This window comes from Quercus suber, unplaced genomic scaffold, assembly GCF_002906115.3.
Source record: "Quercus suber isolate HL8 unplaced genomic scaffold, Cork oak 2.0 scaffold_153, whole genome shotgun sequence".
Classification (NCBI taxonomy): domain Eukaryota; kingdom Viridiplantae; phylum Streptophyta; class Magnoliopsida; order Fagales; family Fagaceae; genus Quercus; species Quercus suber.
In genome coordinates this window covers 334461-355356 of record NW_027069614.1, presented here as the reverse complement: position 1 = coordinate 355356, position 20896 = coordinate 334461, and the positions used below count along the sequence as shown (strand labels likewise).

General features: G+C 38.3%; 1 protein-coding gene across 4 annotated transcripts; it reads right to left on the bottom strand.

The window, feature by feature from the left end:
• Window positions 1-24: 24 nt before the first annotated feature.
• On the bottom strand, window positions 25-20513 carry LOC112020372 (phosphatidate cytidylyltransferase 4, chloroplastic). Of its 4 annotated transcripts, none has more exons than XM_024052934.2 (8): window positions 20002-20513; window positions 19821-19844; window positions 18647-18948; window positions 17656-17846; window positions 16152-16276; window positions 7387-7520; window positions 6270-6385; window positions 25-654 (listed from the first exon to the last, which is right to left on the bottom strand). In XM_024052934.2, exons 1-8 carry the CDS (start codon window positions 20269-20271, stop codon window positions 563-565), a joined length of 1254 nt encoding a protein of 417 aa, XP_023908702.2. In that variant the 5' UTR covers window positions 20272-20513; the 3' UTR covers window positions 25-562. The 4 variants fall into 4 exon arrangements, with proteins under 4 accessions (XP_023908702.2, XP_023908704.2, XP_023908705.2 ...); XM_024052936.2 differs by having other exon boundaries at window positions 20017-20513; XM_024052937.2 differs by lacking the exon at window positions 19821-19844 and having other exon boundaries at window positions 20002-20512.
• Window positions 20514-20896: the final 383 nt, after the last annotated feature.

Here is a 20896-nt window from a genome sequence, read left to right as displayed (position 1 = left end):
TTTCACACCACATTAACATAAACCTTTAGGAAAGAGAACAGATTGCAAAACTTTTATTATCCGGCTATGTAGGGAATTACAGCAAGGCCAACAATACTGGATGCTCAAAGATAGATGAACTTGATGTTCTATTTTTAACAAAGAAAAAAAAAATGAACTTTAGCACTTTAACCATAAATTTTTATTATAAATTTTTATTACAAAGTAGACATCCCATAAATCAAAATTCACTAGCAGGCATTGGCCTTACCAGGAAAACTAGTGTATTCACAGCCAAAAGTGACTTCATGTAGAGATCAGAATGTATGTGTTGACCAAAGTCAGGCTCTGGTTAGCTTGAAGTGACCTCATTGAAAAGAAGTGTATAAAGTATACTCTCTTATATTTGGTGAGGATTATGAAAACCTGGAGTTGCAAATCTAATCTCAAGCCTCATCTCTAATAAGTTGATCCCCTACATGTTTGTTGACATTTAGAGTAAATGCTTATGTCTGTACTAGCTCTCCAGAATAGACAGCAGAAATTTCTCCTTAGTTTCACTTGGCATCGATCAGAATTTGAATTATACTCCATAAAGTGGCAGAAAATATTTGACAAATGAGTATGCAAGCGCACCAGTGAATATGTAACTGTCCACTCTGTCTAGTATTCCACCTGCACAAAACATCCCAAACAATGAACAAATCAAAATGCAGTCAAATATATTCTAAAATTCAGACATAATAATACACAGAAAAATACCTTTTCTAAAACTCTAAATTTTACTGAACACAAGGAAGAAAGTTTTCAAGTCCCAGTGTTAACTTCACACTCAAGTTTCAAACAACCACACCAACCCACCCCCCCCCCCCCCCCCACCCCTTCTCAATCCCTATTTTTCATTAAGGCAGCTCCAACTATGTAGCTAATGTCCAAATCCAAACCACACTTGATGGTATAAAAAATTAGTCAGAACTGAAGAGCATCCTTCTTTTTGATAAGTAGAACTGAAGATTATCTTTCAATGGAGAAGGGTGTTGTAGTGAAATCAATATGCCAAGAAAACAGTAAACATGACAAGGTGATTGCAAGAGAGAACAATCATTCCTAGATTTCCATTACAATTTGTAAGGGACATACTACTAAATAATAGGAAGCAAGGAAGCAAACAATTTCTAGTGCAAGAGATTCATACTATTAACCTGATTGTGTTTCTCTGCTTCCAGTAGGTAAAATCAGAAATCAGACAACCTAAATCTGAAACCTTATCTAGCCTCAGTTTAATTCTCATTTTTATAGGCAACTCTATTCTGAAAATGTGGCTCATAGACCTGTCTTAGATGATGTGGAACTCCCTAGTATCTTGGAGGAAGATGCCCTTTGACTAAATAGGCCTTTTGATGAGGAAGAGGTGTTTGGGGTGATTAATGATTTTAATGGTGATAAGGCTCCTGGCCCAGATGGTTTCTCCATGGCATTCTTCCAGTCTTGCTGGAGTGTTTTGAAGACAGAAATTATGGAAGTGTTTCAAAACTTTCATACTCAAGCTGTTTTTGAGAAGAGTCTTAATGCTTCTTTTCATGCCTTTATTCCCAAAAAGGTGGATGCTGTGGAGGTCAAGGATTTTTGGCTAGTTAGCTTAGTTGGTGGGATCTACAAGATTATTTCTAAGGTGTAGGCTAATAGATTCCGAAGGGTGGCACATGGGCTTATTCAGATTCACAGAATGCATTTGTGAAAGGTAGACAAATCTTGGACTCCGTTTTAATTGTTTCAGAATGTATTGATAGTAGGTTGAGGAGAGGAATTCCAAGGGTGTTATGTAAGTTGGATGTAGAGAAGGCGTATAATCATGTGAGCTGAAATTTTTTAATGTTTATGCTTCAGCGCTGTGGGTTTTTAGATAAATGGAGAAAATGAATAAAGTGTAGCATTTCAACTATCAAATTTTCCATTTTGCTCAATGGTAGCCCATCTAATTTCTTTGGAAGCTCTAGTTGGATTGGATAAGGGGATCCCTTATCTCCGTTGCTTTTTGATATTTGTTATGGAGGCATTGAGTCGTATGTTGGATGTTGTTGCTAATGCTGGATAGTTCTCAGGCTTCTTTGTAGGTAATACAGCTGGTACATCGATGATAGTGTCTTATCTTTTATTTGCAGATGACACTCTTATTTTTTGTGATGTTGACCCTACTCAGATTGCTAGTTTGAGGTCGATTTTGGCTAGATTTGAGGAGGTATCAGGTTTAAGTATTAACTTAGGGAAATCTGAGTTGGTTCCTATTGGTGAGGTGCACAATCTAGATGTTCTAGTGGGGCTGTTGGGTTGTAGGCAATCTTCTCTTTCTTAGAAATATTTGGGCCTTCCTCTTGGTGCTAAATTTAAAGAGTTGTCAATCTGGAATCCTATTTTAGAGAAGATGGAGCGGAGATTAACAAGTTGGAAGAAGCTGTATTTATCTAAAGGGGGCTAAGGAAACTCTTTCCTCTTTACCTACATACTTTCTTTCCCTTCTGCCTATACCTAGGAAGGTGGCAAATCGTATGGAAATTTTTTTTTTTGATAAGTAATAAGTTTATTGATATCAAAAAGGGGAGCACCCTAGTACACAAGGAGTGTACACAGGGTCAAACAATCAAGAACAAAAATTACAAGAATATAGAAAATCAAGAAAAGATGAAAATGATTGGTTCTGCAATGCAACCAACCAATCAATTAAAGTTCTAAAGAAAAATAGCTTCAAGTCTGAAATTGATTTCTCCTTATTTTCAAAGCACCTACTATTTCTCTCTCCAAAGACACCATAATAAGCAATGGGGAACAATCAACCATATATACCCATTTCGATGACAACTAAATTTGCCTTGCCAACATGCTAAAAGCCCCACTACAGACTGCGGCATAACCCAGCTCACTCCAAACAATCCGAACACCATAGCCCACATATCCATTGCAACCGAATAATGAAGAAAAAGATGATCAACCGATTCACCATTACACTTGCACATGTAGCACCAATCCAATATCCAAACCCTCCTTTTTCGTAAATTGTCAATCGTTAAGCACTTCCCCAAAGCAGCAGTCCAAACAAAGAAAGCTATTCGAGAAGGAATCTTCTGTTTCCAAATACTTTTCCAAGGAAAGCAATAGTCATTAAAGCCCACTAAGAGACTATAATAGTCTTTAACCAGGAAGCCCTTCTCTCTATCAAGTTTCTAGCACATCTTATCCTCACCAAACCCTTTCACCGAAGCACCATAAATGGTATCCATGAAACCAACTAGTGCCTCTAATTCTCAAGCATGCACACCCCTAAAGAAACTCACATCCCAGAAAAGGACTCTATTATCAAGCTTCATAAGCTCAGCCACACTAGCCTCCTTATCTCGGCAAACTCTAAACAATTCAGGATAACTGACTGCAAGAGAAGTCTCACCACACCAATGGTCTTGCCAAAATTTCACCTTAGACCCATCCCCAATATCATATAGAATGTGGTGAGAAAAAGAAGGCCATCCCTGACTAATATATTTCCACAAGCCAACACCATATGGACCATTAACAAGCCTAGTACACTAGCCACCCCATTCACTGCCACATTTCACCTCTATTACTTGCCTCCAAAGGGCATCCGTCTTCATCCCAAATCTCCATAGCCACTTTCCAAGCAAAGCTTCATTAAAAAGTCTTACTTCCTTATCCCCAAGCCACCCGATGCAATGAGACTACAAACAGTAGCCCATTGAACCAAATGGAATTTTGGTTCATCTCCAATGCCACCCCATAAGAAATTTCTTTGAAGTTTCTCAATTCGGTTAGCCACAACTGCAGGAATAGGAAATAGAGATAGGAAATAAGTGGGTAAATTAGATAAAGTGCTTTTAATTAAAGTGACTCTACCTCCCTTTGATAAGTACAAACGTTTCCATTCTGCTAATCTCCGTTCTATCTTCTCCAAAATTGGGTTCCATATTGCCTTATCCTTGAATTTAGCTCCCAAAGGAAGACCCAAATATTTCATTGGAAGAGTACCTTGTTTACAGCCAAGTACAATCAACAATAAATCCAAATTATCCACCATACCCACAAGAACCAACTCTAACTTACCCAAATTTATCTTTAGACCAGAAACCACCTCAAACCAAATGAGGATCATACGGAGAAACAGAACTTGATCTAGATCAGCACCACAAAAAATCAAAGTGTCATCTGCAAAGAGAAGATGAGACACCACCAATTATCTTCCCTTTTCACGACCCACACAAAAGCCTGACATGTGACCATCGGACAGCTTTATCCAACATTCTCCCAACAACGTCCATAACCAATATAAACAGCAAAGGGGACAATGGGTCACCTTGTCTCAACCCCCTAGAACTCTCAAAAAACCCACAAGGAGAACCATTTATCAGAATAGAGAAACAAATTGTAGATATGCAAAAGAATATCCACTGCCGACATTTAACAGAGAACCCACCATTTTCTAGTAACTGCATAAGAAATCCCCAATTCACATGATCAAAGGCCTTCTCAACATCTAATTTACAAAGCAGCCCTGGCAACCCAGTTTCCAATCTACTATCAAGTCATTCATTAGCAATAAGTACGGGGTCAAGAATCTGCCGGTTCCTCACAAAAGCATTCTGTGAAGCTGAAATTATATCTTCTCAGAGAGATTTTCTTTAGAGTGGAATTAGTGGTTAATCAAAATTACACCTGGTTAAATGGGCTAAGGTTTGTAAGCCTATGCAGGTTAGGGGCTAGGTATAAGATGGTTAAGGAGCTTTAATTCTGCCTTGTTAGGAAAATGATTATGTAGGTATGGCATGGAGACAGATGCTTTATGGAGGAGGGTTATAGAGGCGAAATATGGGAATGTTTGAGGAGGTTGGTGCATGAAAAAGGTGACAAGTACTTACGGTGTTAGCCTATGGAGATTCTTTAGAAGTGGCTGATTGAATTTTTCTAAGCTCCTTTTGTATGATGTGGGAGATAGTACTAGAGTGAAGTTTTGGAAACATGTGTGACGTGGGGAATGTACCCTCCAAGAAGCTTTTTCGGAACTTTATTGTATTAGTAGGACAAAGGACTCTTTAGTGGCAGAGGTTATGTGTTGGTCTGCTGGGACAATTCATTGGGATGTTCAGTTTCGTCTTGCACTGCAAGATTGGGAACAAGAATCTCTTGATCTGTTTATGGATATGGTCTACTCTTAGACTATGCGGGGATTTGGTCCTAATAAGGTTTATTGGAAGCCAACAAGGAGTAGAGGTTTTGAGGTTAGAGGAATCTATCTTTCTTTCTACCCTCCTACTCTCTTATTTTTCTTTTCATGGTTTTCTTCCTTAGGTAAGATTATAACAACAAAAAACATTTGCAAAAAACATTTGCTTGTTCTTATTGGTGTTATATGTGTAAGAGTTGTGGGGAGTTAGTGGATCATGTTCTGCTTCATTGCCCCATAGCTTGTGAGTTATGGTCGTTGGTGTTCTATTTGTTTGGAATCTACTGGGTTATGCCTCATAAGGTTATTAAGTTGTTTGAGTCTTGGCAATGTAAGTGTGGGTGACATTGCAATATAGATTTTTGGAAACTTGTGCCTCATTGCTTGATATGTTGTATTTGGCATGAAAAGAATGCTAGAAGCTTTGAGGGATGTGAATGTTCTAAGGTAGAGATTAAGTCTTTTTTCTTGCACACTCTCCTTGAATGGAGTATGGCTTTGTCTCAGTCTTCTTGTTTGTCTTCCTGTTTTACTTGATCATTGTAATTTTGGTTTCTGATTTGTACCCCCTTAGTACATCCCCAATGTACTTGGGTTGGCTTTTTTATTAATAATATTTTATGTTACCTATCAAAAAAATAAATTTCTAATGCATTTACCACAAATTGGTGGATAAGTTAATTCTAACCTGGTGCCGCATCATGGCATTTACCACAAATTGGTGGCTAAGTTGTACAAATAAAAGATTAGAAGTATGACATCCTCGTATCACAGTACAATGAAAGTTGCAGGGAAACATAATAATGAAGTGGAGGGGAAAAATCTCGATTCAAGTTCTAAGTAAGCATAATGATGATGCTATAAATTGACAGTTGAGTCAATTGCATGCAGCATTTGAATACGACACTAAACCAGCTTCCCAACTTTAGTTGCAATAACACACAAAAGAATGTTATTGAAATTATTCAAAGCAATGTAACTGAAAATTTGTCCATCATCAGAGTTTCAAAAGAAAAATTCAAAGTTTTCTCACAGCTTACAGCCATGAGCAAAAGATAATTACCATGTCCAGGTATGAGGGACCCAGAGTCCTTGACGCCTGCGTCGCGTTTGATCATCGATTCAGTAAGATCACCGAAAACGGAACCGAAGAAATTGAGAACCCCAAAAGCAATTGCACTGACAACCACCAGAAAGATATGTCAAATGCACATCAACAATTTCAAAAAGATGTATATAAGGATATTGACAATTGGTATAGAAATTATGCATGTTCATCTTAAAGGAAACTTTAAAAGAAAGTAAAAAGGAGAAGCATTCTCCACTCAGTATAACAGAAGATAGAAGATTGGTCATGCTTTACTAAACAAGTGAACCTAATCATCAGTGTAACAAGAGAAACAGGCACAATCTGTTTGTGCTCTGTAAATTTCAGGTTTTTATACCCTTCATGATTTATTCAAGGAATAATCAGTTCATTGGGCAGTTGGACACAGGAGGTACTATAACAGATCCATGATTTATCAAAAAGAATAACAACCTATTACATCAGTCTTTATCCACCACCTCATGAAAAACAAAAAGAATATACAAACATTCAGAGAAAACTCCTGAAAGAATAAAACCAAAATAATACATACTTCAAGCCTAGGACATCTCCAAGTAATACCATTGCAACATCCTGCAGCTAACAAAAGTAGTACATACAGATACAATAGATCCTAATCTTGCTATACCCAATCCAGAATTATTTCCTAATTTCAAACTTGCAAGACCAAGGCGCGAAGGCACCGTTAATTCAAATGACATTAGACTTTTCCAGGCAGTGCATAGTATAGATGTTGCTGTCACTGCAAATATTTGGAAGTGACAATTTTACCTGATTGACCTAGTGATTTCAAATATATACAATCATAACAAAAGATGTTCATGAAATCAAATTGTAAGTGCATCTATAACTTAAAAGCCATCTGTTTATCTTAATATAAATCAATTTTAAAGGATAACAAAAAACTTATTTATATATTACTTCCACATGTTCTGATGCTATTGGACTATAGTGTAAAAAATAATAATTAGTCCTTTATGTGCGTGTGGAGAGAGTAAAAATATCAATTGATTCTTAAATTATGGAATCTATGTCCAACTTATAGATTGCACTTAAGAGGAAAATTTAATACCTTATTAAAGATGTTGGCCAGCAAAAAATCTTCGATAATATAATAGAAGTAGCCACACATCCACCCAAGCCTGTGATAGTTCCCTCCCATGTCTTCTTTGGACTGATACTAGTAAGTGGTGTCCTACCAAATGTCTGCATTGGAGTACAAAACTATCTCAAGGTCCTTATAGTTATGAGCCCAACAAATATTATGAGGTAAAGCTGTAAAGGAGTCCTCTGCACACTGTCCTGATGATGGTTAAAAATGAATATCTCACTGTACAATAACCCAAAACACTTGACCAGTTCTCAGCACAAAGTCAACAAAGCCCTTGTGATTGCAACCCAGTGACCTAAAGAATTGCCATTTTTTTCATAACATAGGTACATACCAAACATAATATATCCACTATTAACTACTACAATTTTTAACATCTATAGACAAAAACCTACCACAATAGACAATTGTGGCCTTGAATGAACTGTATCTCAATAGCATGTCAAAATAAAAAATTGTGTAACAAGTAACAGCAATTTTTTTTCTAACTGTGAAGTGATTACAAATTGATTTGCTACCTGTAAACAAAAATAATAGTTTGAAATTCATTAATTGAGTTTCACTACTTTTGGTGGATTCCAAACCTTTTTCTTATTGATTCAAGGAACCTCTCATACATTTAAGGATTTATGCCTAGCTAGAATGAAATCTTGCCTATTCAAACTTTTTGTACCATTCAATTAGTATTAAAGCCTGTTAGGTTCCGAGTATGCTGCGAGGTGAAGACAAAGACAACTACCCTGTTGATGATGATTGTGGGGTGCAAACATTTAGGGTGCTGATTCAAGCTGATGGTGAGAGCATGACTTGTTAACTCCATGAGATTTGTGGCATGATATCGATATATGTTCAAACGTCATACAAAATTTGTGAAGACAGTAGGAATAATCCTACATAAAAAATTTCTCTTGCAATTGATTATTCTAAACTTCAATGGAATTCTAATTCTATAAGTTGATAGTATATCAAAGAAAGAAGACTTTATTAACTGGATTCTTGATCTTCTCAATGGATAAGTCACATTCCATGGCATATATAATGAGGAGTGCTATTGCTTGCTTTCAGTTCTTCCACATCTTAATTGGCCATTTTTATTGGACCTTAATAGTAATACCCCCAATACTAAACTAGCCCACCTCAGAAGAAATAAGAAAGCTTTCCTTTAGTCCTAGTGTTTTTCAACACAAGCAAACATAATAAAAGACAATAATGCCAAAAAACTTCAGTCATCTCTTTCTCTCTCAAGCTCTTGTTTCTCTCCCTAGGCCCTAGCAACAGCATAAACTTCTTTCTCTTTGCAAACAAGGAACCTTCTCCTGCATATAATATCTGCAATGCATTGGAGATCCTATGGCCACTGCAATTCTTAATCAACAAAAGAAAGATCCCAAACTCATATAAGAATCATATCAATTTTGCCTATATTTTTGGTGTCTCTTAGATTGTGGAAGTAATCAAGTATAGCTTGCTTTTGGGCCCGTCAAATTTGCTTTCAACGCTTCAGAACAACCCTTTCATAGACATTATCACACGTCAAATTTAACCTGATGCTTTGACATCCAAAAACTCTTAAATACTGAGATTTAAGAAATTTGTTCTTATAACTCTATCAAATTTCTGACACTCTCGTTCCCCTTCATCTTCACCTTTTTAATCATTTTTTCAATCCATATTGTCAGTACAAAAGTTTTTCCTACAAAAAGTAGTATATGAGGAAAGGGGTCACATATTCCTTTGTGCAGCATTTGATGAAACATAAGCTAATATGGGAGCTGAGACATGCATATTCAGATTATGCTGCCCAAGAGCTTGCTGCAAAGGGCATAATAAAAGGCGAGGAGATCCCCTAGAATAGTTCAGTAGTGGGCAAGTAGCCTGTGCTTTGGTCACAATTTTTTGTCAAGACATATATTACGTGTCAAGTAATTTCCTGGCCCAGAAGAAACTCACACCACAGTAGGGATGATGGCAAGGTATCTATGGGAGCAGAATGGCATTATGGGTTTGTGTTTGTGTGAGAGAGAGGATATATCCCTCTGTTCTTAGAATTTGACATTTCTTTCTCTTCTTTATGGAATCCATATGAAAGAAGAAATATATGGCCAGACTATTGAGAGTAATTGTTTAAGAGGCATTTGCTTAGAGATTCAGGATAAGATGATGTCAATTGTTATATAAACTTCTGAGAATTCCTGTCTGTAATTATGGGGGGAGTTCGTAGCTTCTTCATTGAGTCCAAATCCTTTAAATTAGTTTTAGAGGAAGGGGGCCGTTACTTCTTGCTAAGGATCTTTGAGAGGGGCAGATTCTTTATGAGATCAGTTTTCATGGGTAAGAATGCAGCAATATGGCTGATGAATAACATTGAAGACTTTGTTGTTGGGGAGAGCTCCAAGCAGTTTTTTATTTTTAGAGATGGGGACACTGCTTTTACTCTCCAAAGGAGCATCAACTCTTTTGGTCAGTTCTTGCTACTGACTGAACTCAAAGTGGGTGGATGTAGGAGGTCTGTTATTATCCCTGAAGGCAAAGAGAAGTTTGGTTGGAGGGCCTTTGGCCTTGAACTAAGAAAGCTGCTGAATCCCTCCCATTATGCGTTGGCTGGTTTTGGTCCTCCAAGTTTTTTTCCTCAGGTGCAGAGGTACAACTTGGAAGCCCAAAACTCTAGAACTTTGCTGAAGTTGTGCAAGGCTTCAATGGAAGAACAGAGGTTAGCAAGCACCTTAAGCAGCTGGATGAAAAGAAGGGGGTGAATCTGAGACTTCAAGGTGCCAAAGTGGGGGTTTTTCCGGTGGGTAAGGCTGATAAGATGGAGATGGTGAGAGGGGACAGGAGGAAGCAGAGCATTAATGTGGAGGCAGAGGTTGGTGAGCAATATCTGGCAGACAGGAGGTTACGTTTCCCAAGCTCCAGTTTAAATTCAAAAGATTATGAAAAGATGAAGAAGAGTGACGCTAGGAGATATAGCTGGTCAGGAAGAGGTCTTATCGTGGAGGTTGATGTGATAGGGAGGAGGCGGGTTTCCTGGGACAGAAACAAAGTGGGAGAAATGAATTTTAGAGGGGAATCACGTGCAGTGCCTTCGGACTGCAATATAAGAGGTACTAAGGCCCTTAAATGGGTTGCAAGGGAAACCAAACAAGCTGAACAAGTCTTGGGCCTTGCCACAAGCCCATTGCTGCCCGACCCAGGTGTGGGTTATTTGAATTGCTCTGGCCCAAGTCATTTTGAAGAGGGAGAGAGCTCTCGGTCTGGAGAAGAGAGACCAACCCAGAGCCCGATGAAGGAGGCGAGCTCCATGACTTGTTCCCAGTGCTCCGATCTTGAGCCGGTGGTGCTGGGCCGGGGTTCTCAGCCTCCGACGGTGGCCGGCGGCCCATCTTTTGCCAGAAGCTACTCCGATGAGCCCTCTTTTTCACTGGGTGAGTCTGAGCTGACGATTTCGCGGTCACCGGTGGATCTTCTCTCTTCTTTTCTCTTCCTCTCTGGCTTCTTTTTGTGCTTTTCAAGGGCTGGGTTTGTGGACACACCCATGAAGGCTGTGGGTGATGCCCCTGGGGAGGGAGTTTTGGTGGTGGAAGAGTTGAAAAACTCAGAAATAGGTTCGGGTGTGTTTCACACGAAGGCAGTAGGTGAGGTCAGTGGGGAGAGAGTATTGGTGGTGGAAGAGTTGAACAATTCTGATTTGAGTTTCGGTGTGATACCCACGAAGGCAGTGGGTGATGCCCCTGGGGAGAGTGCTTTGGTGGTGAAAGAGTTGAATAATTCAGATATGAGTTTGGGAGGAGAAGATAGCTTATCAATCCCTCTGAGGTCTATCACCCCCTTTGGGCTGCCTTTGGCAGCTGAGTTGGACTGTGATTATGAGGCATTGGAATGTGTGGATACGTTAGATATTTCTAGTTGGGTGAAGAACAGACTTCCTGGTTTTAGTAAGCTGGTGGGGCTTCCTCTGAGTCGACATGAGAATTTATGTATTGCTTTGTTACAAAAGATTGAGAAGGAGACGGAGGATGTCAAAGTGTTGAACAGGAAAGTTGCAATTCCTAGAAAAGCTCTCATTAAAAAGAATAGAGGGAAGAGAGAGCTGAGGAACTTGCAATCTTCGGTTAACTATGATGGCAAGTAGAGTGTAGGTTGCTGAGCTATTTCATCAGTTGGGATTTTCATGTCTTTATGAATTTAAAAATTCTTTCTTGGAATGTTAGGGGTTTGAATGATTGTCGGAAACGGTCAATTGTGAAAAATTTATTGCGTGAGTGGAAGTGTGATGTAATTTGCCTTCAAGAGACTAAGCTATCTGGCTTGGACAGACAAATGGTTGGCAGCCTGTGGAGCTGTCCCTTTGTGGATTTGGTGGCTTTAGATGCTGTCCAGACGGCGGGTGGGGTTTTGTTGATGTGGGATAGGAGGGTATTGGAGAGGTTGGACTTTCTACTGGGTTCCTTTTCTGTGTCTGTTCTGTGGAAAGGGGTGGGGGATGGCTTTACCTGGGCGTGTTCTGGGGTTTATGGCCCAATTGATAATAATGCAAGGGGACTCATGTGGGACGAGTTGGTTGGTATTCAGCAATATTGGAACGTTCCTTGGTGTTGCAGTGAGGATTTTAATATTGTTCGTTTCCCAAGTGAATGGTCGAGTAACTCCTGTCTTACTCCGGCTATGGAACTTTTTTTGGAGTTCATTGAGGATCTTAATTTGATTGATTTGCCTTTGGAGGGAGGGAGTTTTACTTGATCTAGCGGCTCCGATCAGCCTTCGATGTCTAGGATAGACAGAGTGTTGGTGTCTCACGATTGGGAAGAGCAATACCCAGACGTGATCCAACGGATTTTACCTCGTCCCATTTCAGATCATTTCCCAATTCTGGTGGAGGTAGGGGGAATGGCGAGGGGGAAAAGTCCGTTTAAGTTTGAGAATATGTGGTTAAAGACGGACGGGTTCATTGATAGAGTTCACTCTTGGTGGAATCGGCATTCTTTCTCTAGTACTCCTAGCTTTGTGTTTGCCAAAAAATTGAAGGCCTTAAAAGAAGATATCATTCAGTGGAACCGGTCGGAGTTTGGTCATGTCGGACGCAAAAAGTCTCAATTATTAGAGGCTTTGAAATTGCTTGATGCCAAGGAAGGGGAGTTTGGCCTCTCTGATGCAGAGTCATGCAAGAGAATTGTGGTGAGATCCGAAGTAGAGAGTCTTCTCTCTTTGGAAGAAATCTCATGGAGACAGAAATCAAGAATGTTATGAACTAAAGAAGAAGATAATAATACTAAATTCTTCCATAAGATGGCTAATTCCCGTAGAAGTTTAACCATCTAAGAATTTTGGAGGTGGATGGGGTGGTTTATGGGGAGTCGTCTGAGGTGGCTGCTCAAATGGTTCAATTTTATAAAAATTTGTATCAGGAGACTAAAGAGTGGAGGCCTTTTACGGAAGGTTTGGAGTTTGATCAGATAGATGGGTCGGAGAGGTGCTGGCTTGAAAGGAGGTTTGAGAAGGAGGAGATTCTTCTAGCTGTTAATGAGTTGGCTGGGGATAAAGCCCCAGGTCCAGATGGTTTTTCTATGGCCTTCTTTCACCATTGCTGGAGAGTGGTGGAAAGAGATGTTCTAGCAGTTTTTGAGGAGTTCTATCTCCACATTAAGTTTGAGAAATCTCTGAACGCTACTTTCATAGCCTTAATTCCTAAGAAGAATGATGCTTCCAATATTCGAGATTTCAGGCCTATTAGCTTGGTGGGGAGCTTGTACAAGATCTTGTCTAAGGTTTTGGCAAATCGCTTGAAGACGGTTTTAGACCAACTGATCTCTGAGTCCCAGAATAGTTTTGTGGGAGGTAGACAAATTCTTGACTCAGTTCTCATTGCTAATGAGTGTGTTGATAGCCGAGTTAAGAGTAAGACTCCGGGGGTTATTTGTAAGCTTGATATCGAGAAAGCTTATGATCACGTGAATTGGGAGGCTTTACTAGATCTCTTGAAGAGAATGGACTTTGGGGAGAAGTGGTGTAGATGGATCTGGACTTGTATTTCAACTGTTCATTTCTCTATTTTGGTTAATGGGACTCCAGCTGACTTCTTTAGGAGCATGAGGGGTTTGAGACAAGGGGAACCACTATCTCCTATGTTGTTTCTGGTTATTATGGAGGTTTTAAGCAGAATGCTGAAAAGAGTTGAAGGTGCTGGTTTGATCAGGAGTTTTAAGGCAGATGGTAGACGGGGTGAAGGGGAATGTGTCTCTCATCTTCTGTTTGCGAATGACACTATTCTTTTTTGTGATGCGGAAGAGGAGCAGATCCTTCACATTCGGATGCTTCTCCTCTGTTTTCAGATTGTGACAGGTTTGAAGGTTAATGTCCTGAAAAGCGAGATGGTTCCAATAGGAGAGGTTAATAATGTGCATGCCTTGGCAGAGATTCTGGGTTGTAGGATTGGGACTCTGCCTATGACCTATCTAGGTATGCCGTTAGGGGCTCCTCATAAGTCTCCCTCTATTTGGAATCCTATTTTGGAGAAAATTAAGCGAAAGCTGGCTAGGTGGAAGAAGCTGTATTTGTCGAAAGGTGGAAGACTGACGTTACTTAAGAGTACGCTATCTAGCCTTCCTACTTATTATTTCTCTTTTTACCATTCCATCGCATGTGGCGAATAAGATTGAGAAGATGCAAAGGGACTTCTTGTGGGGGGATTCGAAGGCTCACTTGGTGGGGTGGGATAAGGTGTGTGCTCTTAAGGCGAATGGTGGTCTGGGTGTTAAGAAAATAACCACTTTCAACAAAGCCTTACTAGGAAAATGGTTATGGCGGTTTGGGGTTGAGGAGACTCGTCTTTGGAGGAGGGTTGTAGTTTCGAAGTTTGGGGAAGAGTGGAGGGGTTGGTCTTCTAAGCTGAGTAGGGGTGCCTATGGATGCGGTTTATGGAGAAGTATTCGAAAAGGTTGAGAGGTGTTTAGTAAATGCATTTAGTTTGAAGTAGGGGTGGGGGATAGAGTGAAGTTTTGGACAGATAGGTGGTGTGGGGACTTACCACTCCATCGATCCTTCCCATTAGTGTATGGGATTGCTTCTAATAGAGAGGCATCGGTGGCCTTGTCTCTCAAAAGGTTGGAGATGGAGGCTCAGAGAAGCTGGAATGTTCGCTTGTTAAGGGATCCAAATGATTGGGAGATGGGTGAGGTGGATGAATTCCTCCGTACCTTGGGTTCTAATTTGCCTCGTTCTGAGCTTGGAGACCGTATGAGGTGGATGTTGACAAAGAAGGGGGATTTTGACATCCACTCTTTCTACAACAAGCTTCGTTGTCCTTTGCCTATTATCTTTCCTTGGAAAGGTATTTGGAAGGTTAAGGCTCCTCCGCGTGTCTCTTTCTTTGTTTGGACTGCAACTTGGGAGAAGATTCTTACAGGAGACATTCTGAGGCGTAGAGGAGTGGTTTTTGTTGACGGGTGCATTATGTGTCGTAGTAATGGGGAGACGGTGAATCATCTACTTCTTCATTGTGAAAAAGCTTATCTGCTGTGGAGCTTGGTTTTTAGAACTTTTGGGATCTCTTGGGTTCTGCCAAGATCGGTTGCAGATACGCTTTTTGGTTGGTGGAATTGGTTTGGAAAGCACTCTTCTAGCATTTGGAATTTAGCTCATTTGTGCCTTATGTGGTGTATCTGGAGGGAGCGGAATTGGCGAACCTTTGAGGATACGGACAAATCCGATAATCAGTTGCTCGCTTTCTTTAGTGGTTCTCTTTTTGATTGGACTAGGGCTTGGGGAATCACCTCTAGTGACTCTCTCCCTTTGTTCCTTAATTCTCTGCTCTGTACTTAGTTCTTATGTTGGCTTATGTTTGTTTTGTTGTTTTTTCTTGTTGTTTGTTTCCTTCTCTGTACTCCTTGCTCTACCTTTTGTTTTTCATGAGGTAGCTCTTTGAATATACATCTTTTTACTTATCAAAAAAAACTTGGATTTCATCACTCAACTTTTCATTTTATATATTCCCCTCACCAAATCTTTTTTGTTACTACTTTTAAAGTTAGCATGTGCAACTTACAACTACAAACAATAAAATGTAACTGCATATGAAACAGAAGCATCTAACATAGGAAGCACAGCTTTGGCACTATATATAATATGGAAATAAATCCCTAAATGAACATGCTTCAATTATTCCACAAATATTAGTTTACTGATGGAAATTGAAACCACCCCCCCCCCCCCCCACANATACATCTTTTTACTTATCAAAAAAAATATGGCCAGACTATTGGCTTCCTTTCTCTCTGTTAGAGAAAAAGTGGTATTATTGTCCAAAAAATTGACTGATAAATTGGGGTGTGGAAATTTCACCTACTTTATATATTTTCTGGAATTCCTAAACATCACTTTTGTGCAACAGATCAAATCAAAGAAATTCTCATTACATGGTTCATTGTTGATTTGGATATTTCATAAAGGATCTTCTAATCACCATAGTTTTTTTTTTTTTTTAATAAGTAAAAAGTAAAAATAATCACCGCAGCAATTTTTTGACTCATAGGGCCATTCTGTGAAATTCTGTTGGCAGAGCTCACCAAAGCCCTCAGAATGGTCACTGACATGGCAATTTCATATCTATGATTTTCGAAATCCAGCATTTTTTAAACTCCAGCAGAATTGTAATAAGAATCAGTGAATCACCACATGTAAAAATCATACTTAATAAAAAATAATAATAATTATCATTTTTTTATTACAAATACCTTGCCACCCAGAAAAGCATATGTATCCGCTGCAATTATGCTGCTGATAGAAATCAAGCATGCTACAAGACCAATGGTCCAATGAGCTTGGCCACCAAGAAGAATTGGCCATGATGCTCCTATTCCTGCCAAAGATAAACTGGTCAGCAAATAAAGCTTGATAAAAGCACTTACAAGGCCACACATATGCATAGAGGAGATCCAAGAGAGAGGAGGAGAAGAAGAAGAAGAATTGGGTCTTCAAATATAAAGAGAAAAAGAACAGCTAGATATACACACTAAAATTTCATCAGCAGTAGAATATCAAATAAAATGTATGGGAAAAATTTTCTAAATTTTCCAAGATACCAGTGCATCACACCCAACATCCTATTAGTAACATGTAGAAAAGGAGAAAATTTGATGTCATTAATGGTTGAGTGAGGGCCCAAGTGACCCACCCCAGTGACCAACTTTCTGCCCAGTCAAGCTCAGATAACAATGCTCCATACTCTCAGTTTTTAAAATTCTTAACTTCATAACAAAGAGAAATTTTTTCAATAACAGAGTTGTGTTCCCTTTTGATTGGCCTTTGACAACATAGTTGTCAGATGATATCACAGCAACATTTAAGCAATCCATAACAAGGGATGCAATTTCTTGAGCAACTGAAGGGTACAGTAAATCCAACCAACAATAGCAATGCAGAAACCATTGCCATCACTTTCCAAATGTCTCATGTGGATAGCTTATGATCCATTAATGACTTCACTGATATGTAGCTTTAAAGTAACTTCAGGCAAGTCCCCCACATTGTTTTAGGCAATACAGCATTGACAACAATAAGTTAAAGAACAATGCCATCCCAGAAATGCAACCCCCATAAATTGGTCCACATGGAAGTAGCTGAAATTGGCTATCATGATAACTGATAAGTTGAGTCCATATTAAGAAAATTCTGAGTGGGAGATTCAAAATTGTACCCCAAGTCTATTATCTAATGTGATGAAACCCCCTTGTAAGTTTAAATTACTGGCTTCTACCGCCTCCCAAAAAGAAAGAGTAATAACTATCAAACATCACAACTAAAGGCACCACCTCTTGCAATTTTCCAAGAAATATATTGATGTACATCTTTTGTTTTATGGCCCGTTTGGATTGAGGGAAAGGGAGGGAGAGTAGAGTAGATTTAGCACAAAATTAACTTATTTTTAGCTAACTCTACTCAACTCCCCTCCACTCCCCCTCCTTCCCCCTCCATCCTTAGTGAAGAGAGGGACTGAGTACCCTAAGCAGTCTAAAAAATATTTTGGAAGACTAGCACATGCTGAGTACCCTAAAACTATACAAATAGGAGGATTGAAGCTACTCTAAACTTAGTGAAATTTCTTTTTTAACACTTAAAATACAAAAAGCACTCAATTTTCAAGCTTCACAATTAAATTATCTTTGTAAGTGACAATTTTTCTAAATCTCCTTAAAACTAAACACTCTAACAGATAAGCATAAAGGCTCAATTTCTTACTAGTGTTTAAGGCTGGGGCAGCTAAGCCACATCGAAGTTTAACCCAGAAAGAAGGAAGATATCCACAGTAAAATAGCCCAAACATGGTACTACTGAGCTGTGCAAAACGAGGATTTCCTCTCTGTAAAAGCAATGCCATAGCAACAACAAAGGCAGCAAATGTCACGGAAATGTCAATTTGACCGAAATACCTGGCCACATATGAGAAACACTAATCAGAAACATATATTCATCACCCTCCCAAACCTGAAGAATGCATTTATAAAAAATGAGATAGAAAGTTTCACTATCGTGCAAGTCTAAAGAATTCTTTCTGGAGTAAATTTAACGATAGAAGTTCAGTTTCTTAATGTCATTTGAAAATTAAGGCAAAAGAAAGAATAGGGGTCCTGTGACGAATATATCCCATATCCAACATTTCATCTTTAATTGATTTCCCCAGAGTATACTCAAGGATATTGCTTTGCTTTCTCTTTCTATTTCTTCCTTCAATCTACTCATAATAAATTTGAGTCGATTTTCATTCTTATTTTTGCTCTTTCTCTCTCCCTTGTGTTGAATCCTTGTGACACCAACAATGAGTTGCATTTCAATATAAATTTGAGTAACTATCTGGATTTACTATGGGAAATATAGCTGCATCTAGAAGAATTTTTTGACTTAAAAGGACGGATAAAAAACTTAGATGGAAAGCAGCTTGCCTTGCAACCAATTTCATTGTAAATGACATGGACAACAGGAAGGTAGCTTGTTGATTAAATCACTCAACTTTTCATTTTATATATTTCCCCTCACCAAATCTTTTTTGTTACTACTTTTAAAGTAAAAAAAAAAAAAAAAAAAAAAAGAGGAATTTGATTATTGATGCAATTGTCACTATTTTCTGATTATTAAAGTAGCATAGTACGCAAGAAAAAAGGGAAAAAATTACACTAAAAAAATAAAGAAAATTGAAGAAAAAAAAAATCCCCACTAGAGATGCATAACTTACAAGGTAATTATGGGCATGACAGCACAAATGATGGAGCACACTCGCGACACGTATCGAGGAGGGGGTGTCATTCCTGCAGTGATTCCATGACTCCTAACTAAATCGAAATACTCACGTGCACCAACAAAAACAGCAGCAGCCATGAATGCCGTGAAAATCCATCCTCCAGCCAATACAACACCACCAACAGAGATTCCAATGCCAAGTCCAAAAACAATTCTTTTCCTTAACTGACTGGCTTTCTGTTGATGCTCCGAGAGCAAATCCTCATTTTCTGATAATTTATCACCTTTGTTGACTTCCTACAACATATCCATTTCAGTGATTCCACTCAACCATACATCCATTCTCACAAAGATACATAATTATTTTAATAAGTAAAAATTAAAAATAAACCAAAGTTCCAAACTTTTTCACATCAACCATGGCAACCATCACAATCTTTTCATCCATAACAAAAAGCCTAAACTTACACCATATATTCCAATTTTCCCTAATTATCCTACATACCATGAATATTTTATGAAATTCTATTATATAAATATATATTTTCTTTATCATCAATTAATTTCTTAGGCTAAATTACAAATTTTACATCCTCTAACTTTGCCATGTTTTCAATTCAGCTCTTTATATTTTTTTTTTTTTTCATTTCAGTCTTTGAATTTCATTCATTACAATGGAGTCCTTCCATCCAATCCGCAGCATTATTTAAAACCTTTATCGATCGAATTGGGCCGAACTAGATGGAATTACTAAATTGAATACATTTTTGATTGAAATTGATATATTAAAAAAAAAAAAAAAAAAATGAAAACTTACAATAGTGAATTGAAAACATGTCAAAATTAGTCTCCGTAATTTATATTTTAGCCTTTTCTTCTAACTAGTTTTCTTAGCACACATTAAATTCAATAAAATAACCACACAAACACACATAAATTTAAGCTTTTTTTTTTTTTTTATAAATTTATTTTTCAACACCGACACATTTTTTAAAATAAATTCTTTCAAAATCGAAAACAGATTAAGTTACAAGCAAATTCACCAAAAAAAAATTGAAACTTACAAGCAAATTCAGCAAATAACCACACAAACAAACATAAATTGAAGTTAAATTCACCCAAAAAAAAATTTTTAATTTATTACAATCTCAAATTCAAATTGAAAGTACCTGATTGGCATTCTCCTTGCCGAGCTGGTCCAACACATTAAGTTACAAGCAAATTGACCAAAAAAAATTGAAACTTACAAGCAAATTCAGCGAATAACCACACAAACAAACATAAATTGAAGTTAAATTCACCAAAAAAAAATTAAAATTTATTACAATCTCAAATTCAAATTGAAAGTACCTGATTGGCACTCACCTCGCCGAGCTGTTCCGGCTCAACTCGAGCCACGGCGGTGATGACGCGCCGGCGAGCCAAGCCGCCATCTCGGCCGAGCCGAAGCACGCTTTTGCGGTCGTCAAAGACGAAATTGAGCTTCACAACTCTAGGACGAGCAGGAACTAGGGCTTTCGACGGTGATGAGTGGCAAGGGCAACGGGTTATGGAGGACAGAGAGAGCGGAAGAAGCTTGTAGTTGTAGCGTCCGATTCCTGAATACGACGTCGTCGCCATGAAAGCCGCCGAGTACTACTACTACTACTGGTTCTACGGATTTCGCATTGGTTGAGAGAGAGAGAGAGAGAGAGAGTGAAACTGTTGTAGTGTTTATTTTTGTTTGTGGTGTGTTTGGAGAGAGAAGGAGAGATTTGAGAAACCGAAGAAGATGATGGAGCTCAGATCGAGGCTGCTCTTCTTTGCGCGTGATAAGCGATCGGGGATCTGCCACGTAGGATTCATTTCTTTCCTCTTTTAAATGGAATCTTGTTTTCATCGTTAAAGAAATGAGAATGAATCTAATAAATTATTCATGGGGATCTTTGGTGTAATAGAAGTAATTATCAATAGTCATTTTATCGTTTAGTTGTGTTTTTATTATACAAAATATTTATTTTTTAAGTGATTGTAAATTTGTAATATTTATTCTTTATTGCATGTAATTGGGTTTAAAATTAATATATGTTTAAGCTATATCTAATAGTCAAACTTATGAATAGTTACTGTTATTTTTTATTTTGAGTTTAGTGTTATAATATTTAAAAATGAGAAAGATAGTGTCCTAATGTTTAGAATATTTATCTAAGTGAGTTTTTTTTTTTTTAAATAGTAAAAAATAATATATTCTTAGGAACTTTTTTTA